This window comes from Centroberyx affinis, unplaced genomic scaffold (genome assembly GCF_046629955.1).
Source record: "Centroberyx affinis isolate AG114_WGS23_722 - 3 ecotype Tasmania unplaced genomic scaffold, CSIRO-AGI_Caff_v1 ptg002206l_1, whole genome shotgun sequence".
NCBI classification, from domain to species: Eukaryota; Metazoa; Chordata; class Actinopteri; order Beryciformes; family Berycidae; genus Centroberyx; species Centroberyx affinis.
This window is the reverse complement of record NW_027280510.1, coordinates 238,421-263,985: the sequence shown is the minus strand read 5'-3', so window position 1 is coordinate 263,985 and position 25,565 is coordinate 238,421. Positions and strand designations below refer to the sequence as shown.

The 25,565-nt window shown below is 44.3% G+C and overlaps 2 protein-coding genes across 2 annotated transcripts in view; both read left to right on the top strand.

Moving 5' to 3' along the window:
- The first annotated feature begins 824 nt into the window (after nt 1-824).
- On the top strand, nt 825-6,761 carry LOC139655203 (E3 ubiquitin ligase TRAF3IP2-like). The gene is made up of 10 exons (XM_071532550.1): nt 825-900; nt 1,423-1,475; nt 1,593-2,096; nt 3,132-3,279; nt 3,393-3,559; nt 4,245-4,333; nt 4,433-4,501; nt 4,627-4,731; nt 5,715-5,789; nt 6,064-6,761. The coding sequence occupies exons 2-10, from the start codon at nt 1,460-1,462 to the stop codon at nt 6,208-6,210; spliced, it is 1,320 nt and encodes a 439-aa protein (XP_071388651.1). The 5' UTR covers nt 825-900; nt 1,423-1,459; the 3' UTR covers nt 6,211-6,761.
- Nucleotides 6,762-11,664: 4,903 nt separating this feature from the next.
- rev3l (REV3 like, DNA directed polymerase zeta catalytic subunit) overlaps nt 11,665-25,565 on the top strand; it is a 74,062-nt gene continuing 60,161 nt past the window's right edge. Inside the window, exon 1 of the mRNA XM_071532536.1 lies at nt 11,665-11,803. Coding sequence (XP_071388637.1) covers nt 11,665-11,803 — 139 coding nt within the window. The remainder of the gene's footprint in view (nt 11,804-25,565) is intronic.

Below are 25,565 nucleotides of genomic sequence, written 5' to 3'. Positions count from 1 at the left end.
AAGACACTGGGCTTGAAGAGCAGGGGAAGGTAGGGGTGTTTGTGGTTGGGCCGGGTTGGTGAAAAGAGGATCGGGGTGGAGTGTTAGTGGGCATGTGCAGACACTGATGGGCTGGGGTGGGAACTTTTTTTTTTTTTTTACCGAATGACGTATCTTAGGACAATTGTGCTTGAACACAACTGCATCTCCAACTGAACACTGGCTGCTCATTTTTAACCACTGGGGGGTGAAGTGAGCCAGACTTAGTGAGATAAATATGGCACTGGCACATTTGTGCTCAGATGTTGACAGTATGACTTGCGGTTTTGTATTTCATAACTATAAATACAAGTTTACACTAAAAAAGTGTTTTAGTGTGGCGTTACTCTTTAATGTTTGAATAAAATGAACATTGAAGGTGAAATAAATATATGAAATGAACCATGAAAAATACATATGCACTATTGTAACTTTGTGGGTGTGAATAGTTGAAAGTTTTATAAGCCACAAGAAGACATCAAATGGTTGTGACAAAACCTGTTGAAAACAAAATGTAAATAAGCAAAGCTGCAAATTATATTCCATGTACATGTGATATCAAGTGTGTATTTTGTGTCTACTTTTAATGTGTTGCTTGAAGGTTCACATGTTGTTTTTCAAGGGTTGGTCCTGACACCTTTAAATGAGACAGTAAAACTTGACTGGCTACAAAATGCCTGTCTTCCCGAGAGAGCAACCTGATTGGTAGATGTGGACTTAATGCCCCGCATTATTTGCATAAATGGGTCATGGGACTTCCCTGCTTTGCATACGCTGATCTCTTCCTCAAAAAAAAAAAAAAGAACAAGTAGTGGGAATGTTTCCTGTTTGCCTCAGAACAGGTTTGCACTTTGGCTGAAGGATAAGCATTTCTGACTAAAGGTAGGTGTGAAAGTCCGATAAAGTTCTGATTTATACTCTAGCTGTCTAAAATCTCTGTGAATATAAAAGACAATCTTACTGGAAACTACTGAGATGATCTGATTTTGGCATTTAAAATGACATACCTGAGTGTGCTGTTCCATAGTGATCTTGACCTTTGTACTAGTGCACAAATATCATATTACAACTCAAACTAGGTTGTAAAAGAAGATGCAGTGTTTCATGTTTCTCAACACAGAAGATATTGGAACATGTCCAGAAAACAGTTACACTTTATTGCATTTGTCCTAATGCTTTTCTATTAGTCAGTCACACTGTAAGATGTATGTGTTTTTGTTGTATGGGGTTGGTAGTGGCTTCATTGCTAAAGGTCTACTTTGAATCCCTCTGGTTTTTTCGAAGTATTGCTGTTTTCAAGCCAGTTTGTGCTTGTGTAAGATACGTGGGAGAGCGTCTCTCTCGTGTGAAGTTGTCATGCTCGATTGCATTCCTGTAATGCTGTTTTCATTTTCACTTCACCAGTGGCAACAGACACCCAACACCTGTCCTTGGTGGGAAAATGGACTCTTTTAAAGGTAGAACAGTATTATCACCTTGAGGCTCGCGGCAATCTGTAAAGCAAATGTTTCTATCTGCCACTGCCTTTCCAAGTGAAGTGAAAACCTGTTTTTGCTGTTGGCTGTCATTGTCAGGACCTTGCCCTCATCAGAGTTTTCCAGTCGAGACCGATGAGAGCATGACGTCGTCCACTCTGGACCTGGCCTGGCCTTCCTCTTGCCAACAGTGCTCCGGGCATACAGAGACCAACCAGAGGCCAGGGGGGGACGAGGGCTTCGAACCAGCTGGGGTGGGACAGTGGAAACACCCTCAGAGCCAAAGGCAACACCGGGGCCAGCACCCACAAGAACCAGCACCCTCCTGCCTCCTTGCCGCAGAACCTCCCTTCAACCCTCCAACCTACTCAGGACAGATGAAACTCCCTCATCCTGCGGGTGTTTGGCCACGTGCCGGCAGGGAGGGGGGTGTGTATGACCGCGACGCCCCAGTTAACCACGCCAGAGGCTTTGCCGGCTCTCCAAACTGGCCTCAGGACCGCTCCGTTGAGGACTTGGAGCCCCCTTTCCCACTCATGTCTGACTTTAGTAACAGCCACTGTGTCCCAACACGATACCCCGCAGCACATATTCCTGGTCAATGTAAGTGTTGCATAATCGACTGTAATTTGAGTCCGTTGTCGTTGCTGTTCAGGGTTGGGGAGCAATGGATTATGTGTATCGTCTTACCAAAATCTGATAACGTTTGTCACTGAAAAAAAGCAGTCATTAGATTACAGATACATTGTGTCATTGCTCAGAAACATGTTTAGAGATAAAAGGTAATTTTGACTGTGAGGTTATAAACAAACATTTTACAAAACTTGAAATGATGGTAAATTATGGTCGTGATAGTAGTAGTACTGGTGACAATAACACTATTTAGTAGGGTCATCTATCAGCCCATATTGGCTTTTTATTAAATATCAGATGTCATCCACTGCTGATATGATGGAAGTTCCTCCCTGATCACAGCTACATACAGTCCGTAAAATCCTGCAATTAATTTTTATCTTTTTGCACATTTTGTTTATACATTTAACTGTTCAATAATGTTTTATGGAAATATTTTTTTCATTTGAAGGCAGAAATGCATCCCAGAGTTAGATGGGTCTCCCTGCCTTAAAGAGCTGCTAACCCTAAAAGAGTTTCATCAGTCTGGGTTTCAGTGGAGAGTTTTAGTGTCCCATGATGGTCTAAATGCTGTTTCAGAGGCTTTTCCACCCTGACAAGAATAACATTCTGGGGGAAAGACTTAATATTTGTAATTTCTGGGTGTGAAAATTGGCCATTTTAAAGATATTGAATATATATCGCCACAAAATATCAGCTATCGAAAACCCTAAACTGTTGAACTGTACTATATAATTACTATCTGTAATCCATAAGTAACAGAAAACAATCCAACTACATCACATAGCTGACACATTTCACTTGATTGCTTCACAGATTACAATTTTTAGCAAGTAATCATATCTGTGATAGATTTTGTTGTGAAAGTCGCCTCCCCAACCCTGTTTGTCCGCATTCATCTACTGCAAATTGTGTTTCTCTTGAGTCTGTGTGACCTCATTACTGCTGATTTGGAGACCAGCCAGACTAGGATTCTTATGTCTGCCTCCTCATGCCTCTCTGCAGGCCCTGATCCGGTGCAGGGGAGTTGTGTCAGACCGTATGCGTGCCAGCTGCCGGTGAATCTTCCCCGTCACACTTATAATTATTATAACTGTAATCAGAATTTCCCTGTGGAGCCACAGCGGGAGCGCCAACACCTCCCACCCTCCTGGTATGAGAAAGATTCCTATCCTAACTATTTGCCATCATAACCCGGTGGCTGATTCACACGCAACAGACGCTGTACTACACTGTCAGACTGTCTCTGATCACCTCCCTCCACAGGAGTAAGCTGCAGTTGAAAGATGCCCCGAATGCCCCCAGTATGAATGTGCCGCAGTGTGTGGGACCTCCCAGAGAGGTCATGGGTGAGGTCAGCGTGTTTCCCTCCTTCCAGGCTCCAGCAGTGACACAGGAGATCAGGAGGACCATCAGCCTGCCTGAGGAGTGCAGTAAGTACACTGGACACACCAGATGTATGTGCTGTATGTGTGTGTGAGTGTATATATACGGTTTATATATATGTATATGTATACTGGCATCCTCCTTATTTGATATTTAGAATTTTAATTGGTAAGCTAGCCACAGGACTAATGCGCAACACCACTACAGACACTTTAGACACTTTTTTATAGTTTTATATTTTATCTTTTTGTAGTTTTATATTTATTTATAGCACCTTTACTATTACCTTTCCTGTACAATTCTTATTACATTTGCCAATTGCTGCTGTGACACATGACCTTGGGGATCAATAAAATGCAATCATATCTTACCTTATCTTACCTTACCTTACCTCACCTTAGCTGCTAGCAGTCTAGGGAGCCTCTTTCCATGAGAAATGCTAACAATGCTAAAATGACAATTTAGGGAAAGAGAAGGATCAATATATATAGAAACATTCACCCTCAATCTACAGGTCAAGATATTACAATAACACAAATTATGCAATGCATTCCCCTTATTGCCTGTAGTTTAAAGTTTAAAACTGAGGGAAACTAATGTTTAACACCCCCACCAACTTCCTTGTGGATTGTTTTTTTAAGCCCACTATACGTGCCTGTAACACTTTTTCCCTAATCTGAATGAATATATGATACATGTATGATGTGGTGCTGTCTGTCTCTTCCATGACAGGGAATCTTTTCATCACATATTCAGTGGACACAGCCAAGGAGATGATTCCTTTCACCAAATTTCTGACCGATCAGGGGTTCAAACCAGCGGTAAGCTCTGTCACTGCTCCATCACCTTTGATTTAGCAATTCTCCATCATTCAACCCATGCAAACAACACAGTTCATACACTGCCTATCCTCTTGATAGATTGACATCTTTGATAATCCAATCCGAAGAATGGGCATCACCAAATGGATGGACAGCTATCTGAACGACGTAAGTCTACCTAGTCAGTTATTTAACCCATGTGTGCGGTTATTCTGAATAGAAAAGACATATGAATGAAGCAAATTTGCCATGTTGACATTTGCAAAAGCTGACAGCAAAATGGTGTGTTACAGAAATCAGTGCTGATCATAGTGGTCATCAGCCCCAAGTACAAGGAGGATGTGGAGGGAGACGGCGATGATGACCACGGTCTGCACACCAAGTACATCCACAATCAAGTAAGATCTCCCATAGCTATCAAGGCAACTGTATGTGATTCTTATTCCCAGTTGCATCTCAAATGCATTTGCAATGGCATCAGGGTGGCTTAATGGTTAGAGAGACTCCTATAACCGTCTTATAACTGGAGATTTTATCCACTCAAGAGCCAATGGGTGCCAACAAAGTGTCCCTGATCACTCGGGATCTCGGGATAAGAGCATCAGCTAAATGCCTAAAATGTAAAAACATGTATTTGATTCCATTCATCTGAAATGCAAGTCATGGTTTTTCTCTGTGACTAAGCTTTTCCATGGATGTGAAACCCAGTCTGGGAACGTCTGAGGCTGAGGCGTTTGCTTGTAATGTCTCCCTCCTGTGGTCTGCAGGCATCATTAAACTGCCTCCCCCCCCGACATGCCAGTGAGGCCAATGAGGAAATGCCTCCTGGGATTTGAAAACAGAGCTATTTCACCTCCCAGTAATGCTCCCCGCCCCACCCCACATCGCAAGATTCAAAGTCACATTGTGTGTGTGTGTGTGTGTGTGTGTGTCAGAGTCATTAAATCATTGGTTGTCAGCCTGGGAGGGGCTGCTGTCAGAGTGCTAACCCTCAGTACAGAAACCCTGAAATGAAACAGCACTGAAATACGTCATCAGAGAAAGTTGTGAGCGCTAAGCATTTCTGTAAAGCCTGTTGTTTATGTTCAGGGAATACATCACATTCTGGCAATAAAAAGCTCCTTGATCAGCTTATTGCTGTTTGATGAGAAGATTGATAGCAGTTTCACCTCTGTGTGTGTCCTTTAGTGCAACACACACAGAGGTGAAACTGCCGCCCATGTTCTTACCACACAAAGATAATGTGACTCTTTTGCCAAAGAAGCAGTGAGTCAGTTTCTTTAAGCCTATATTACAATGGGAGCAGAAAGTGAAGCATACCACTTATGCGTGTATCTACAGGACCATAAACACTGATTATCCTCTTTTCTTATTGGTTCAGATCCAATATGAGTTCATCCAACAACGCTGCCTGAATTTCAGGCTGGTACCAGTATTGTTTCCCTCTGCAACCAAGGTAACTGTACACTCGTTGGCCAAAATAATAGGAACACCAGTTTTCCATAAGACATAAAAGAGCTGTCACATGTCACAAGCCCTTAATCTGAGTATTTACGCTGTTTTGTGACTTTCAATTCATGTGCAACTTTTAGATTATGGCTCAGTTTCGTGATGAGTATGACAATTAATCATAATTGACTGGTAATTATATTATTAAGGCTACAGTTACAGTTATGGTACAGTCTCTCTAACCATTGGGCCACTCTGCTGCCACTGTTCCTGCCTTACAGAAGCACGTCCCCAACTGGCTCCAGAGCACCAGGATCTACCGCTGGCCCCAGGACACCCAGGACCTGCTGCTGCGCCTGCTGAGGGAGGAGCGCTACATCGCCCCCCGCCTGGGGAGGGACCTCACCCTCACCGTCCGACCGCTCTGAAGGAGGGGGGAAAACAATCCAGACACACCCGGAAAATAAACAAGCTATGAAAAGGAAATGTTTGATTCTGTTAAAACCAACATGCTTCAGATACGCCTTCAGTTCACAAACCTCGATGAGGGTTGTAATAGCTGCAGCACGTTGGTTTTTATCAGAATTAAAGTGTTTTCCTTTTGTTGCTTCTCGTTAAATAGAGGTTTCCATTTGTTCTGCTGATGAATAACCTCGGTAAAGACTCTGAATACCTCTCAATCTTTTTCTTTCATGATAGTATTTTAAATTAGAACAGACACTCAGCATTGCCCTTGAAAAAAGCCACATACACACGCACAATCTGTCTTAGTAATGTATATGATTAACCATAAGGTGGCAGTGTGTCCTCACTAATCACTACATTCCCATCATCCGTCGGGTCGCCTCTTCATGGGAACTGCTTTTATTTCCAGTCAAGAGTAGCTTATGTTATGTCAGTATGGTTTTGTTTTATGTGATGTTTTACCTGTTATTGTCTTTAAATAAATGTACAGTTTCAACTAACTGACGACTGATGCTGGGAGACAATTTGCCTTATGACTGTGTTTAAAACAAGCAGCTGGAGTTTATTTGGGCCGTGACACAACACTTGATTGAGGATCTATAGGGGGGTGTGTGGGGGGGGGGAACAGGAAGTCTTGTAACGGAAACATCCTGTCCATTTGTTCCACACTCCGACTTGCTGATAAGCTACCGAGCTGAGAGACATCTGTCTTCGGCGGAGACAAGAGCTTTCACCACACACTTAATAATTTTGCCCTGTCAATGTGCACAGAGTAGTTTGGTTCTGTCAGCTTGTTTACCAAACCTGACACACAAAAAAAAAAAAAAACGTGCTCCCACAAGTCTCTGTAAAGGGAACTCTAAGCTTTTATCAGCTGCTGCATGAGGGTGCTTTCTGTAAACACAAGGGCTGCCAGTACCAATAAATCCACTGTTTGTCATTGTTGCAGGACTTGCATGGCACTTGACTTGGCCTTATCTGGTGAGTCCAAAGCAACCAGGCACAAGTATTTTCTGAGAAAGGGCTTGAACCACCGTCCATTCACCCTGCTACTCATAAAGCCACTCCCAGTATCGGCTCAACTGATGCATATTTTTTTTGTATGATGGCTACTGTTTGCCACCATCTTTGGTGTAACCGTGACAGCAAGTATCTGCCCTGCTGAAGTGTCCATGAGCAAGGCATTGAATCCCTACCAACTCCAGGGGCGATGCTGTGACCTCTGACCTCTGTGTGGAGGGTGACAAGCAAAAAGATGCATTTCTCCTCCTTCTAATGGGAAGTGTTTGCTTCTGCTTTTTTTTGTGTCATATTTTTACATTTTACATGCTCAGTGCATTACATTGCTCAATGCCACTTCAACAGGACATGTGGCCATTCATGACCGTTGCAGGGATTTGAACCTGTGACCTTTCAGTAACAGCATGGTCACTCTAACCACTAGGTCAACCTGCCTCAGTCCTGGATGTAGTGGGAGTTAAGAAAGAGCCTTTTCATGTTGGTCTGGTGTGTTTTTACCAAGCTGTTCATCTTATCAAAGAGGTGAGTGATTAACCAGAGCAAACTGGGCTGTGGCTCTAGATAAGGATTAACCGGTGTGTGACCTGTTTAAAGGAAGCAAGGGGAATAATAATGGGCAGATAAGAATGTGATTTTCCCTTGCTTTTCCAATAAAAATCAGGGACATGCAGCTAAAAACTTAAAGGAATAGATTGCCCCCATGTCAGTCGAAACTCCACTGAAGTTCACAGGACCACCAAACACAGCGAGTTCTATCTCTGCCTTCTCCCAAACTATTGAAGTTAGGGTTATGGACCATCTTTTAAGCTCCAGGAAAAGCATAAAATGTCCATCATTCTTTTCCAAACAGCTCCTGCAGCATAATCCAAGTGTTTTGTAGCCAAACGAACCTCCTTTGTTTCTTCAATTCACTCCCATCACCATTACTGAGAAGAACACGCCCTTAAAAACAGATGGTTTCTCTTGATGGAAAACTCCATGGGTAGAAAGTGGCACTTACACCGTCCGAGTTAGAGGCTCCATTCCCACTGGGACCATCCACACTAAAAATGTAAGGCACTTTAGATAAAAGCTCCCACCAAATAGCGTATATATTATGGCATATATGAGATTTTTTAAATAGTTTGCTGTAAAATGTGCTCCCATACGCGCTCATAGACCTCAGCTTGTGCTGCTGGCATGCGTGAGCACGCGCCTGCTGATTGGTTCAGTGAGAGGGCCAAACTCTCACTCAAGGTCAGTGCACACTCCCACTGACAGGCTCCCTCTCCATCTAGATGAAAATGCTAATGAAACATTTTTCATCATCGGGGAGTCATTGGCTGTGATGTCCCCCGCGTGAACCGGACCGAACCGGCTGTTTGGAGAGGTTTATGGCCCTTTCAGAGCAGGGGAGAAAGCAGTGAGCTCAGCACATCCACTACTGCCGCCTGCTATGTATAGGCCATTATGGCAATCTGCGTGGAATACTGAATGGATGGTGCAAATCCAAAGATGTGTAGGAGGGGAAGAAGTATCGTACATACTGCCAACGAAGCACCTATGGGTGGCCTTGTAGGCTCACAGAAAAAAAAGTACATTAAAAGCCTCAAATCCAAGGTACACCAGCGACCCTAAAATATCTTGGATGCCTTTTAAAGGTGGAATGAGCCCTGCTGACAGGAGGGTAAAATATTTTTTTATCATTTTTTTCTAGTGTTTATGTGCCAACCTGGTGGGTCTAACACTTTACCAAAATCTGATTACTCTGCAGTAAAGAGGCAAGTGAACTGGATTCAGTGAGTCAAGTAGGACAATTTTACAGATCATGCCTTATGAGAAATTATATTTCTAACTCTACTTCACCTTGCTCTCTTCGGGAAGACTGGTAATGGGTGGTTGGCATATTTGGTGGCAAATTAATCTCATCTCATCTCAATCTCATTAATCTCAAAAAATGAGTTGTATCCTAGATAAGCCTGCATTCATCTGTCTGCAACATTGTGCCTTATGCTTAAACTTAATCACAGCTATCTCAATGAAAAATCACCATAGGCCTAATATTCCAAAAATATCCCTATAGGGAATTACAGCATGTCTGTGATGCTCAGTGGTGAGTTTTTAGTGACCTTACTGTACTTTATGGTAGCTTTATCTCCTATGATATCACTATAATATTCCTATAATATTCCTATAGGGATTTATATTCTGTATGACCTTGTTGTACTTTATGGTATTTTTTTTATCTCCTTTGGGACTTATAGTTTTGCTGTGATATTTATAGGATTATAGGATTATTATTTTTTTCTTTTTCGTAATGGCAAACAATATTATAGCCAATAAGAAAGGCGTTCCTCAAAAACGACCAATGGCAAACCAGGGGAGACTGATGCTCTCCAGTTTTTAATCTGGGTCTGATCCGTGTTTTGATGCGGCAGAGGCAAATGAGGTGAAGCTTCGTGAAGTTTAACATAATGTTCCACACAATTGTTTCCGGTTTCCCCAACCAGACGCATTTAGCTTTCAAAATAAAGGTCCTGCGAGGATGTCGATTTAAAAATCAGTGGTAGGCATTGGTTGCTGCAGGCTTCACTTGGGCATGGTTGAGATTAAACACACACATATATATATATGGAGCATATACAGCTTTTTATCTATGCAATTAGAGTATACCCAGCTACCAGTAGGCTATAATACCAGTGAATGAGTAGGTCACATATACCCACTTGCCAAAGGTTAAGAATGTATTTTGAAATGTTTTGCTTTTCTTTCTGTTTTATTGTAACTTGTCTATAGTATTTTATTGTATTGGAAAGTATTTTTCTCTGGCTTGAAGTGTAATATAAGTATATATGATAAGGGTATCATTGTTATGTTGCACATTGAGGTGTGACTTAAACCTGAGTTTGCTGTGTAGGTCTTATTAAATGGACATCCATACCTTCTGTCTGGTTTAATGAGTATTTGTTACATTGATATAGGAATGTTTGATCTGTTCTAACCCTTTTAACCTTGTGGGGAATAACAGATATCCTGGAGATGGGGTATGGTTTGTTCTGATACCTTGGCTTTAGATAGAGGACTATGACTTTTGTTTTTGATAAGTTAGCATTTAATGTCTCCAATGGCATGTGGGTGGGTTTTACCTGTTCTCTATTTTGTAGGTCTCACTAAGTAGAGTGTTGTTACTTTTGCTTTTGATATTGATCTGTAAAATCCAATTTTGGTGGGGCACTGTGTAAATAATTTATTAACCAAATTACTTGGGTCCCGTAATTTTTACTGTCTCGATATTATAAATATTATTTAGGGTGCGTGTTTTTATTCTTGTGCTCAACAATATTGAAGTTTTTGCTGTTTATAAATGCTTGCTTTTATTTTGAAAATGCCAGACCGGATGTTTTATGATATTGCTGGTTGCTTCACTTCACGTAGATTCTGCCTCACAGCGGAGGAGACAACTGACTACCGGCTACTTTTCACACCGAAAGACTTCCAGGACACCCCACTTTGGGGCTTTAAAACTTCAGATAATCACATTTCCAAGTTGAAGGGGACCAGGTTTAATCCGAAATCTCCCCTGTGATGGAAATAATTTCATAATGGATACTATGCAGCACTAACGGTAGCTCAGAGTACCGAGAGAAAGCGAAGGGAAAGTAGTTTTTAACGTTTGTCAATAAGAGCGAAAGCTTGATTAGCCAGCTAGCCATGGCCGAACAGTGTACTGGACTTCCCAATCTATAACTGTACAGCGGTACCACTCGTCCGAAATATGTCGTTTATTTTCACTCTGGTACTTCGCGCATGTTTTTTTTTTTTTCTAACAATGATTTTATTCTGAAAGTTGTGACCGGAAGTACTGTATGTTTGTATTAGAGTTAGCTTGACACTGGTTGTTACATTCCCAGCACATAGGTTAGCTAACGTGGGCTAGCCTGTTATGGAAGAAGAGGCACAACTGTGCGGTGTGGCTGTCTGATAAGAAGGGACTGGCTGGGACTAGTTTTGAGCAGTGATTGGGAGGATTTAACGCTTACACACGGAAGGCTGGGACTCCTCTTCCTAATTGAAACTAAAGACCGGAGCTGAATCACGGGACACCCACCATTACAAGTACAGTATGGACCCGACAGCTGCAGGTCGGATTACCCGTCGTCGTGTTTAGCTCTCCGGCCAGAGCTAACGGCGGCGGCACCTCTGGACCCGAACACCCCCGCGCCGAAGCTACGGAAATCTTTGTTTGCTTTTCATGGGACACAACCGGGTCCCCGTCCTTCTTTGTCGTTGTTTTTTCACCGTGACAGCTTCCCCGTCGCCTGGCATTGACTGGCGCCCCGATTGTGTGCCTCTCATGGACTCCTAGTTTTTGGTCCGACGGCTCCTCTTCTCTTCTCCCCTCTCCTCGCCCAGCAGTCATGTTTGCTGTGCGCATCGTTACCGCAGACTACTACCTGGCAAGTCCCATAAAAGACCTGGATGTCTGCTATTCTGAATTCAGGGAGAGCGACGTGAAGAAAGTGCCGGTGGTACGGATTTTCGGGGCAACACCTGCAGGTTAGCTCTTTTCCTTTTGCTTTTATTATTGTAATTATGGTGGTTGTGCTTTGCAGCGCTTTACAGTAGCTGCGCACCACGCGGTAAGTGGTTGCTGTTTATAATCCTCACGTATACACTGTTTAGTTTAAAATAAATCTGGTGATCAAGCATGCAAAACGATAGGGAGACGATTAGGGTGTTGACACATTGTACCAACCCATGCACAACGCAGTGTACCGCTATTGCTTTGCATTTGCGTTGCAGCGCTGGAAGTCCCTCCTCACACGGCTGCTTTGTTTTCAGCCCTCTGCTCCATCCATCATCGCATGGGGTGGAGAGCACTTTTACCTCACATGGATCGGCATTCAGCCTTTGGGGTCGACCTGTGCCTCTACCTGCCATATGTGGCACGCGATCCGGCCAGACCTTCGCTGTGGTTTTTATTGTGTTTACAGCAACCTGTGGCATGTTGACACCACAACATGCTCCCACCTCTTCTCTCACAGCTCTCCCTTTATTTCCAGCTTCATACAAGAAAGGGAGAGGGAGGGAGGGAGGGAGGGAGAGAGACGAGATGAAACTTTATTGATCCCCATGGGGAAATTGGGTCTTTGCAGCAGCAGCAGCAAAAGTAATAGGATTCAGCAGGGAAAAAGACAGCTATATATATATATATACATATATATATATAAGAAAAAACAATAAAAACACCACAAAAACTAATAAAGCAATACAATACAATGTCAACAATTTCGGGTTTCTATAAACATATGCTGGAATCAGTTATGTGCTCTATATAGCCTAATTATGCATATACATGATAAACAATAAAACCTAAAGGTGTCAGTATGTATACAGTATGAAATAGTGGGAATAAATGAAATAAATGAAAATACCACTAATGTGTAGAATGTAACAATGAGGGAGACGTGAGATCTGAAGAAGCGAGTGAATTTACAGCACTGTACATGGTGTGCAAATGTGCACTGAATTCACATTACCAGGTCCGCAGAAGGACACATCAAGTGTCGTGGCTTGCAGACTGGCACTCTAAAGAACGATACACCTATACGCACTATACAGAGGGGGGGCAGGGATTGAGATTTGAGTGCATTCTTCGAGGTTTGGCACATGCCTTGCCCTCTAATAAAGCCACTATAGCCAAACTCTCCGGGTATAGATGCCTTGTAATCCACATGCCACAAAACAAAAGAATAATTTCCTGCACAATGGCACAATACCGGCACCAGGGCCAAATCCTCTGCCGTTCTCCCACCCTCTCCTCAACTCTATTTGAGGGATGCTTTCATTACAAAACACCTCAGAGTAACATGAGGGCGTATATTTTTAGCAGGGGTAGTCCCCCGGTTGGGAATGTGGGAATCAAACCTGTAACCCCCTACCGGCCTCGCTCCGGCCATTGTGCTCTCGCAGGACGACCCGGGACCAGCAGGATATAGCTCACTCAAGCTTAAAGGATTTGAAGCAGAGAAATGAAGGACAGTGGGTCGGGTCTAATTCGGTTCTCTCGTAAAACCCCACGTTCCCATGCAGTCGCATTGATATTACGGGGCTGCACCCACTGTGGGAGGGGAGAGGCAGCCTTGACAGCTTGTCAGTTGACTGTATGTTGGCCAGTGTTTCCTCAATCTGGATCCAACAGCAACAAACCCACTGCTGCTAGGGAAAATGTGAACATTGCAATCAAGCTCAATTTTACATAAAAAGCACTAGCAAGTATTGGTAAAACATCTATTAAGAGTGATTTTTATGGTATTATACAACCGGTAGCTTCAGACAAACAATCTGAACAGTGAAAGATGTTTCCCAACCACGCTGATAATTCCCATAAAGTACAGCTTTATGCTTTATTTGTTTATGATACCACCTACTGTGGTAACCAGGAAGCCAGTCAGTGATCTATCTTGCTCTCTCCTGTCTCTTTGTATACTGATTTGAAGAAAACGCTTTCATCAGGAGGACGCATGGGTTGTTTACTGTTGTATAAAAAGCCTAAACACCCAGGAGGGTGCTGTGATTTTGGGGTACAGCGGTGATGCAGTTGGTCCGATGTGCAGCTATTTTGCTACAAGACATCTAAAGAGGAAACGCTGGTGTTAACTGAAACAGGTGTGATTCTTTTTGAAACAACATAATTGTTTGTGCTGTGTTGTGTTTGACCCGTAAGTGTTGTGTAACGTCTTACACGCTCCAGGTTGAGGCCTACCTAAATGTCAGCGCCTCTGAATCCTGTCTCATATCGGTAACATCCTGAACCATGTGGCATTTTAAAGGATGCCTTCCTTCCATTAGGCCTACATAGCTTGCACTGAAAACTCAACTACATACACGCATAGTTTAGGCTACATTGTTGCCCTGTTGTAATGTGTGGTTGGACTTGCTCCTCTAATGTTGAGTCCTTTGGGTTTTACAAACGACACGATAACAAGTCTGTAGTTTCTTCACCGAGTGCATCGTCTCATATGAACTCTTCTCCTGCTCAGTTTATACATCACTCATGTCGAGGCTAAGGCAACGTTTGGCTCTACGTTTCCGAAATAAAATTACATCACCATCTGGAATGCATCGAAGCAGAGAAGGATCACTCTTTCATTCTCCATTTCCAAATGTCTCTCCAAAATCAGGCTCCAAGGGGCCTGTCGCTCAGGCATGGGCCACGCCTAACCAAAAAGAGGTGAAATAAGTTACTTTTAAAGCTTTCACGTTGGGTTTTTTGTTACCGAGGGTCGTCTGGCCAGAAGGGAGGATCCGCCTGAGCAATTTTGCTTGTATCTGTCAGTATTAATCTCATCAGCGTGTGTGTATTCTGGTGTGTGTGTGGCCATCGGTGCATCTCCACCATGTGGCTCTCGCTCCAACACAAGGCCTGAACATTCCCTGTCCTTCCCTGACCTAAACCATGCACACTCCCACCAATCATCCCAGTGCAATTTGACACCGCACTTCCTGCTTTTTTTTTTTCCCTCCCTCTTTGTTAGCCTTCAATGGCTGGCCTCCTGTATCCTGAACACACACACACATGCATTCCCATCCCTGGAAATGGGTGAGGGGAGGGAGAAAAAAATCACTGAGAATCCCTTTGTTGTGAAAATGGCACTCGTGATCAGTATTGCATTATGTGATTTTAGCAGCCTGCTTGATTGGACTGCTCGGGGTTGAAAAACGAATCTCCCAGCGCGGTAAACAGCGAGCCTCTCCCACACTGCCGAGAGTTGCTGCTTCGCTGCAACCTTTTGAGGTTTGACAGCATTGATCTCCCGCCTTGATGTCTACAAGCTCGGCCCAGATCCACTGACAGGCATTCAGTCCCATGACAGCAGGAGGCACGTTGTTTTCGTTTTTGCTCGGCCGTTTGCTCGTGCGTGTTTCTGTGTATGTGTGTGTGTGTTTGTGTGTAAGGGAATGGGGGGGGGGGAAACTGCATGACCAATTGACCTGAATGAGGGGTCAAGCAGCGAAGCGCAGGGAGGAATAAAACCGAGGGCCTCTCCTGCCCCCCCACCCTAGGTTTACCTCTCTCCAGGGGAACCCTTAATGCCATCTAAAGGAATTCCTCCCGGATCCATTAATAGGATAATAGGTGGATTCAAAGGACCCGGTGGCTCATTAGGCAGAAGGTCATTGTCCCCTTAACTGTTTACCTTCCTCTCTCCCTGTCGGTTACACCGGTTCAATTATCATTTTCTAACTGCAGCCCCAGTTGCTTCTAATTACTCGATGATAGAGTCAGTGAGATGCCTGTTTGTTGATCTTGTGAAATGGTTTCTCTGAGTGTGATCCTTATCTTTCCCCCCCTCCCCCAATTTGCTTGGTTTGTCTTGGGGAGTATCAGGTTTACTCTGACCTGTGTTAGATATAATAGCTGTAGGTTTATTACGGGAAAGTAGTGCCTTGTTGGTGAGAGAGAGAGAGAGAGAGGAGTGTCGCAGTGACTAAAGGAGTGTGAACTCTGCTCTGCGCTAATCCTCAGCCTGTGATGTTATTGTCTAGAGACCCAGCTTCTTCTCAGGGCTTTTTAACAAATGACTCAGAGGTAGGATTGTTTTACAGGATTTTGGTTTTGGGGACACGCAGCTACTGTTCATGTGAGAATCACTTTAGTTGCTGAGTATAATAAATGTTCAGGAATTTATTCTTTCATTGGTGCAGAGACTTATTTTCACTGTACATTGACACACATGGTACAATAGGACATTGCACATAGTGTAAGACATACTATCAGGGCAGGATACTAACTCACCAGGTCACAGTGGCTGGTAAATCCATCAGATTTCCAGCTACTTATAGTATTTCTCCAGCCAACTAGGTTTAATTTTGTAATAGGACCTCTTAATAAAAGTTGTTTATCTGCCAAACTGGCTCATAGAGTAGACAAACATGCCACACAGGCAAAATTTGAAAGCATTTGCCTGGCAGCCGATGGTAATTTCCCACCTTGTGGTTGTACTGTACATATCACTCTATGTATATGAATTCAGTATGGTTGACAGCTGTAGGAGAAAGCTACAGCAGGACCCTTTATTTCCATTATGAACTTTTTCCTTATTACTATATTATGTTGTCTTACACTCACTCACTCAGTTCCTTACATCATTACCTAAAGTGCATCCTTGCTTTGTTTCCTCCCTGGGCCTTGTACTTCAGTTCCTCCCTCTTTAAAGGTTTTCCATTCAGGCAGCAGGGCAGTAACACCTCTCCTGTGCTGTTATGTTGGTAACGTTGCCATGCCCGTCATGTCTCTGTTGCAGGGGCCCTACGACATCCAAAGCATTTCCGATGTGCTATCTGGTTTCAGAAAGGCTTGCCCAGACACAGTCGCGGCGGCCACATTGAAGGGCTTTAAAAAGTAAACAGGCCAACCCCCCCCTTCACTCAGGGCGGTGTGAATCAGATGTAAATGTGAGAGGTGGTTTTGTCCTTCTGAACGAACAGCAGGTGGCCTTTGTGGTGGATTACAGTGTTGAGATGCTGAATAGCCTGTGGCTAACGAGCCACTGGGGCATGTAGCCAAAGGCTGATCTATGTGGCACTAGAATGGGAATTTGAATTAAATTCACTACTGATTAATCTGAAGTCATCTAACCAGTTAATCAATTAGTCCAAAAATACAAAGACGGCAAAATATAATTGACAGCAAATTCCATTGGGGGTCAATCACAACCTTTATACCGGGCCTTAGCCCCTAGCTGACCTGTGGGATTTGGAGATGAAGTAGCATTTTTCCTGTTCTGATGGGTGGATTCCCTGTGCTTGTTGAATCTCTCTCTCTCTGTCTCTCTCTCTCACTCTCTCTCTCTCTCTCTCTCTCTCTCTCTCTCTCTCTCTCTCTCTCTCTCTCTCTCTCTCTCTCTCTCACTCTCACTCTTATTCTCTCTTTCTACGTCTCTCTCTCTTTCTCTGTCTGTCTGTCTTTCTCTTTTTCTCTTTGTGCCTCCTGCAGTCAGAGCATAAAACTGTTTTGTCCACATGCCACAGTGGCTGATGCATCCCAATCCACTTTGACCAGTTTACCAGCCAGCTTGGTTTTTTAGCAGAGAATAGGACCTCCAAATGATAATGAGCTACCTACCAAAGCGGCTGGCAGAGTAGACAAACTATCCAGCCACAGCCAGACTTTACCAGTGTTCAGCTGGTGGCTGGTAGTGATTCCCCACTCTGCTTGAGGAGCTCTGCCTGTACAGTAGCTGCCTCAGTGTCCTTGCTGCTGCAGCAGCCCAGTCAATCTGATTGATGGCTTTAATAGCTCCCTCCGGTTCCTCAGCGGGTATCCGAAGGCGTCGCTGTCGAGGGCACGGGCCTGACACTGCAGCACTCCGTGTCCCCAATGCATTTTCTGTCACCCCAATTCACACTGAGCCAAGTGGAACGGGTGATTTTATATTAACATCTGTAGCTGTTAGATGTCTTTTTCCACTATTGGAAGGCTATTCCTTATAGTACAGGCTGACCTTAACTTTTCTTTTTTGTGATGGTGTATTGATTCCCCAAAGGAGAAATTCTGCTTTCGCCTGCCTTCCTCCACAGGGAGATCAAAGCGCATGGTCAGCTACCATTGTACTTTGATTCAGTGTCTTACACAACCATATCAGTCAGAATGTTTTTAAGGAAATTGGAAATGAATGGCTTTGCAAAAGAGAGACCTGATGTATGGAAATGCAGACGCGACCACATGACACATTTTTGGTGGCTAACAGAAAACTCAGACAAAATTGCAGACCATGTGCCTCTGTGTAGGATGTCAGGTTCATCAACACAGGAGAATAAATGTGACAACATGATTACATGCTCAGCACAGTAGGCTGGTGTCCGCCTATATGACACACACATGACTAAACCTGAATCCAACCCCAACCCCCAAATTAAATATAAGCTTTTTCTTTTGTCGGGACTGGAGAAATTATTGTCATCTCACCAAACAGTACACGTCAGCACTACTGGAGCTTGTAGGTGCCGCTACACCCAAACATGCACCTCAGCTACAAACTTGAGATGCAGAATTTTCCGTTTTAAAAGCCACTATAACCACATAACAGCTTAATGACGGAGATGTGGATGCAGGTAGTAAGATCAGAGTGTATGAGTTCTTAGAGGTGAAGCAGAGCGCTAATTGCCCCGGCCTCTCTGTATCTTTGCAGATGATGCAGGAGGAATACAGAATACGTGCAAACACACACCTACTCTAACCCCTAACCTTAACCCTCACCACTACATTGCTAACCCCAACTGGTCTGAAAAGGGGGCTCCCTCCCTTGAGTCACATCAACATCAGTGTGACAGAAGGGGTTGGATCACCCTGCCCGCTCCCTCCATTCTCCCCCCATGAACCCAACAACCCTATTCTCTTTCCCTCAACCTGCCTTGCCTTTTTTTTACTTCAGTTAGTGATTGCCTACATTTCCCAGAATGCATTTCGACAACCCCCAGAGAACATGCCTGAATTTGTTACATTCAGTACATCTAGGCGCAGAGAGCAATAGCAATAGTGATGGCAATGGCATAGCAACAGCAAGTGGGTGAGTTTTTACAGTCAAGAAATGGTGAGAGTCACGCCCCTTGCACAAAACGGAACATGTCTTGTGGCTGCATTGCATTCAGGTCTATTGAGGCTACTATTGGTGGAGAAACTGGTCTCTCTGCCTCCGATGGATCTGATGGATTTCTCCCTGTATAATTGTTTAATGTCGGTGGTCAAAGCCCTCGCGCTTTGATTGTGTGTTTGAGGTTGGATTTTTCCTTTTAAATCTTCCCAATATATCTTCCCTGGTCTCTGCCAGGAGGTAGAAGAGCCATGGGAAAGAAGACACTGCAAGTTGCGATCTCCCTGAGTGATGCATTCAGAGTCAGCCTGTGTTTGCTAACTTGTAAGTTAGTTGTGACTCCTGAAAGGGGAAAATAAAAGACCCTGTGTTGACTGCACTCTCCCTGCAGCCACAAAAACCCTCCATAAAACTGTGGTGCGATGAGCAATGTCCTAAAGCTCCTCTGGCATAGAATCACCAGTTAATTAGCAATGGCCATGGAGCGCCATTACAAAGGATAATTGCATTTCAACACTGCAATTGCCAAACTCTGATTATCTGCAACACTGGATATCTCCATGCTGGTGCAACAGCATCTCCTTGTGCTTGTTATTCAGTCAAGAATGAAAAAAAAAGCACAGGGGAAGTGAGATGGTCTTCACAAAGGTAGTCACATTATGATTCACTGTAACGACACAAATCTGTTTTTTTGTCTATAATTGCGGCCACTCATCTTTTTCGGCTGACTGCAGATTGTCCCACTGAATTGCCTGAATGGGAGGCGCCATTTCCTGCCCCGTTTGATTTGGCAGTGCTGGCCACTGGCTTGATCAATAGGGGACGTACTCTCTGCTCTCGCTAGTCAATACCGTCTGCTCTGCCGCTGCCAAGTCCAAAAAACTGTACGTTCACTTGTCTAACAGAGAGTGCTGTTCTCTGCTGACCATGTTGTGTACTGCAGCCCGCAGTGTGGCAAGAATTTCACCATGCTACATGCCATTTTCCACATGCTACATGCTACCTCTCTGATGGCTAGAGCACTGACACACATGTAGCGTCAGGTTGTTGTTATGTGATTGCTTAATTTAACCATAACTTAAGCTACACAGGCCATGGCACTGCTTGACTGTGACCACTGGAGACACTGGAGTCACTTTCCATTTCATTTCTGTGCAGGCATCCTTTAGCCCCTACAGGCCATGTAAGATCTGTCGATTGACATCCACATGTAGCAACACACTTGTCCTTAAAATCTAAATTAAAATGTAATGCCTGCTCTGATTGTATTATAGGCCAATAGGACTTGCAGGCTGTGACAGAGCAGGGCTGCATGCATTGATGTTGTTGTGTTGTTCGCATGCCAGACGGCTTTGCCAATGAAGTAATGTGATTTAGTTCATCTCCAGGGTGAGCTGGATACCCAATGGTGAGGGGGGGTTTGACAGGAAGTACTTCTTCTTTTGATGCAACCTCCTGTTTGATGTGGAGTGCCTGGTAATGGAGGGGCCTGCTGAGGGTTGTTGCTGACTGAGGTTTGTAAAGCCCTCCATTCTGGCAGCAGCTCTTTTCCAAAGCAGGTATCTGTAATGCAGCTCTGTGTGGTCTGAAGAGAGAGGCCAGCGCTGGCACGTGGTGTTGGGTCATTTCAGGTCCCCTGCTCGGTGTTCAGCTCTTCCTCTCTCCTCCTGCCCCATTGTCCCTGCAGAGAGAGAGAGGAGGGGCCCTGCTTTGTCCATTGAGCCTGTGAGAGAGACTTCCCACTCTCTGTTCCCCCAGGGCCACTCGCACTGCTGCAGGAGAACGCTGCAGTGTTTCAAGGCAGATTAAGACCTTGTTTAAAAAGAATGAAAGAATTTGGCAGGCCGAGGAATGCTTGAATCAGTGCTGGGGGGAGAACGCTTTGAACCTGCCATGCTGTGCCATTCAGTATGGATGTTAATAAGGCGTGTGTGTGTGTGTGTGCGTGTGTGTGTACATGCGTGCACACACACACACACACACACGTACAAAGACAAACAAACCGATTAAGTTCTCATCCGTAGGATTCAAGGTATCTGCAAATTGGGGTGGAGTAGCACTGCTGTCTTTTCTTACAGGAATGCACCAACCCTTTAGCAAATAAGCTTTTTAATCATCTTATTGTTGTGCAACTAGAGGATTGGTAGCAGTTTCAAATCTCTATGTATATATAAGTATTTAGTGTGCCATGTAGCTTTTGAAAAAACACTAAGGTAGTTTGTACCATACACTAAACATGCACATTATGCTAAGCATGCACAACAGTGAAGGCACGTGTTACAGGCTCCTGGGTATAGACTTGCCTCCACATCTCCATTTGAATGAGTTTTTTTTTTTAAGTGATTGCCTGGATAAAATGTGTGTTCAACACTTTTGGGCACATGTTACTGGTTAGTGGCAGATTTGCGGTTCAAGCCAGGCTGAGGCAAGTGCCTGGAGCACCGAGTGACCATCGGGTACAGTTGCACCTTGATGTCCAGTGTCCTGGAGTGGCTGCGGTGTGTGTGTGGAATGAGTTAAGAGAGGTGAGCGTAACATCGTTGATAGTACGTGATACAGCCACTTGGTTTAAGCTGAAATACCCCTACTTCACCATTTGAATTTGATCGTTGGCGTGTATTAATTTACGGTGAACACATGTGCTGGAAGTGCCTGACAGTACCCGTGACCATTAGTAACACATACAGAAATATATAAAACAGAGGTCAAACTGCTACCAATCTTCTTGTCGCACAGTGGCAAGTTGGCTTATTTGCCAAAATGGAGTGTATTCCAGTTCCAGGAACACATGCAATTTGGTAAACTCTTTCATCCAAAGCTCCTTACAGCGCCGTGAATACAAATATTTGTACACGGCTATAGTGTTAATGCCATTGAGATATGCAGGATGGATCATTGAGCTGTACAAAGTGTCCACTCTTCCTTTTTAAAAGCTGTAGTCCAACACCCACCGCTCTTTCTGCTGCCCTTCTTTTCAAAAGGATTTTTTATCTCAGACTGCAGTGACAACCAAAGGGTCTTTTTGATCAATTTTTAATTCCATTGCAATGTACAGTCAGTTTGAGGACAGGCTTATTAAAAGGGGGAGGGAGGGGGAAATTCTGGAAGCCCGGCTCTAAAAATAGCACTGCTTGTGTTTTTATTTTTTTTATTTTCTTCCCCTGTGCTGTTAGGCAGCAGGGCGGCCGTTGCTTAACAGGCCACTGACTAATCAGAACTGTCTGATGACTGTCTCGAGTTGTCTTTTGTGGAACGATTTTACATTTTGGGATTCATTTTCCCCTCCGGCATCATAAAAAAAGCTTTTCTTCCTCAAGGAGTTCTGTCTAGACCTGTTCTCTATATCCCCTCTCTGTTCTCCGGCTGTAATCTGCTCCAGTCACAGCAATATCTCAGCCGCAATTTAGTGTGTGGTTCTGTGCGTGTGTGTGCGTGTGTGTGTGTTTCTGCTTGTGTTTGTGTCTGTCCCTGTGTTAGATTGAGAGAGGAGGGAGGGTGCGGGGGGGGGGGGGCTGAGAAAGAGAGTGAGCACACGTGTGAGTCTCGCTCGCCCAATGCACCAATCGAGCCGCCGTCCCTACTTCTCGTGATGTGTGGCAGAGAGAGAGAGAGAGAGAGAGAAAGAGACACGCTGTGAATATCAAATTTCGTTGAAGCTGAAAAAAGGAGGGCAGGCAGAGCTGGGAAATTCTCCTGTTGTCTGGCTGGCAAGAGAGCGCTGCCCCTGATCAGAGAGCTGGTCTGGACACATGCACACACACACACACACACACACACACGCAGCTTTTCCTAGACTGTAAAACAACAGCACCGTGGCAACCACTCGTCTCTCCCCAATCCTCCATACATTAATAGGATCCATATCATCTCTGCCCCTCTGCAGTTCTTGCTGTAATGTCAGCAGTGGGGATTTTTTAGGGCTCAGGATTTCAGGTTTTTCTCTCAACTCCCATTTCTTTTCACATGGAGATCTCTGCTTTCCTGTTTCCACCTCATTATATCCTATGTCGTTTTTCCTTTGTTGACTTCTTCTTCCTCTCTCCTCCTCTTCTTCTCTGGGTGCTCCATATTAGATCTGCCAGTCCTGCTGGTACGGATCTCCAATAACTGAGGTGCTGCATTCAGCAAGGCTGCTTAAGATGGAGAGACACAATATGCTCAATTCTGTATCTCCGGTAATGAGGGGGGGGGGGATTTACATAACACATTATATAAAGGAGCGCAACGTCGTTGAGACCGGCCTCCTGTTATCAAACAAGCTTTATGCATTCATGGCTTATTTATTTACAAGCTCTGGCTAGACAGCGTTGGGGTAAATGAGTTCGGTTGATCCCCTAACAAAAGACTGGATTGGATTGCAGTGTTCGGTCAAAGCTTTATTGGCCTTTGCTTTTCAGTGGTTTTGGATGGTAAGAAGGTACAGTCTGTAGTTTAATGGCACTGCAGCCTGTCTCTTTGATAAACATCGCTGCAGAGAAGTTGTGGTCATCATGTTTTGAATGTGTGTGTGCATGAGTGTGTGTGTGTTTGTTTGCCTGGCTTCAAAGAGGCCCCACACACACACTGGCTGGTGTCTTCTTAGCAGCAGGCACCCCAAGGATTTCCCCTCTGCTGGTCACAGTCTGGAGCTCTCCCTTTCTCTCTCTCTTTGTCTCTCTCGCTCTCTCTCTCTCACTCTCTCACTTGCTCATACACTGCTGTACTCAACTTCCACTCATCCTCACACCCTCCCTCTCTCTGCCCTCTCCTCCTGTCCTCTACATTCCTTTGTTTTCCCAGACTTGCAGTGCCAGTTTGGATTTTTTTTTCTTCCCCCCACTGAATCACCTCAGCATTTCCTTTCATGTTTCTCTACTCTCCTTCTCCTCTGTCCCTCTCACCCTTGGACTGTCCTGGACTGCCTCTACAGGTGAGCTGTCACACGGCATTTCCCTGTTAAAGCCAGGCGTGTGTGTGTGTGTGTGCATGTGTGTGTTTGAGAAAGAGAGCGTGTTCACAACTGGAGCTAGCTTGGCCTTTGCCCTAACCTTGTCAACCTCTTCCCTCCCTCCCTCCCTTCCTCTCCTCCAAACTGAAAGCTCTGTGCACCCCTTAAATCCCGCCCTGCCCTCCACACCCACCTCTCTTTTATCACTGAGCCTCACACTCACATGCCTGAGCATTAACATGGCGACAATCATTAGAGAGAGCACATGGAGAGAGAGTGTGAGTGAACTAGACAGGTCCTTTTTGGGGTTGGGGTAGCTGAGGGGGTCATTGGACTGTTTTTATCCCATCAGCCTTCCTACTGATGGTTGCCATAACAAAGTCCTTATATATGTGTGGAGCTGTGTGTATAGTCTACTGTTAATTGCATTCCCTGCATTGTCCCCTCTCACTAAATTTGAAGTCCTGTAACATGTGTTCCTGCATGTACTTATACGTTACCATGTGAACTGTCGGTAACGCCCCTGCACCATTGTCACCAAGACAAACTCTTGCACATTTATTTTGCTTGCTGAATAAAGTGTTCAGAGATAACTTTTTTGTTGGAAAGAAAATGTCTTCTCTATCAACTTAAGAACAGGTGCTTCCTTAAAGTGATACCACACTTAAGGAGAGATTGTTTTTGTTTTCTGTGGCTATCCCTGTATAGAAGTTCATGAATGGTCAACCAACAAAATTAGTCATTCCGGAGACCTGCAGTCAGTACAACCTTAATCATATTGAAAACCTAATGTAAAAAACATAGTTCTAGCAAATATACCAACATATAATTGTGCTTCCAGGTAATATTACATTTTGTCCCAGATAGTTGTTGATAAGTGATTTTGCTTGTTTGCAAATGTTCCACCAAAATGAAGTATTGTTAAATATTAAAGCACATTTGGAGGAAGCGCTTTTGGGTATGCTGGTGGCTCAATTGGCTCACATACTATGTACCCACAATGTCCTAGGTTATAAGAAGATAAAACCATAATGTTGCCAAAGCATGTTGATTTCATTATGGCTGGCTAAATATCTGTGACGATCGTGGCTCTCTCACAGGCTCGTCTTCGCCCGCAGGCAGACCAGCAGCTTTGACCACTCAGTGACCAGATATGTCCTTTTGAAAACATTATTCGCTTGACTGGTTTGACTGGCAGTATGAAAAATTTAAAAGATAAATAATTGAAGCAGGTCAGTCTGTGAGTTATTACGTGCACGGCAAACCTACAGTTTTCATTTCCTTTTATGCATTTGAGTTGAATTGGTTGTCACTAGGCTTCTGTCGCATAGAAAGGCGTTTTTTATTTTTTTATTATCACACTGCATGTTGGTGCAGCCTAATTGAATTAAGCGCATACTCCGCCTCCTTCTGCCGGGCGTGCCGGCTCCTCTTACTCTCTCTCTTGCTGTATCTTTGCTACCCTTTCCTCCTCATCCTTGTTGCTGTTTTTCCTCTCCGTTTCCACCCACTCACTCACTACTACTACTCCTCCTCCTCCTCCTCCTCCCCTCTCTCCGCTGCAGTAATAAGGGCCCCACCAGTGGCTGTGCGTCCTCTCCTGCCCCTGCCCTGCTCTTGCCCTCAGGCTGTGCTTGGCCTACAAGGCCTACGCTGATGCTCCCCATATTTATGCAGAGTGCTCTGGCCAAACAGACCTGCTTCTTTTTTTTTTCTCTGTGCCGAGGAAGAGTTGAGTTGAGGTTATGTGGGAATAAAGCGGCCTGGTTCACAGGGTTCTTACTGCAAACTCTTA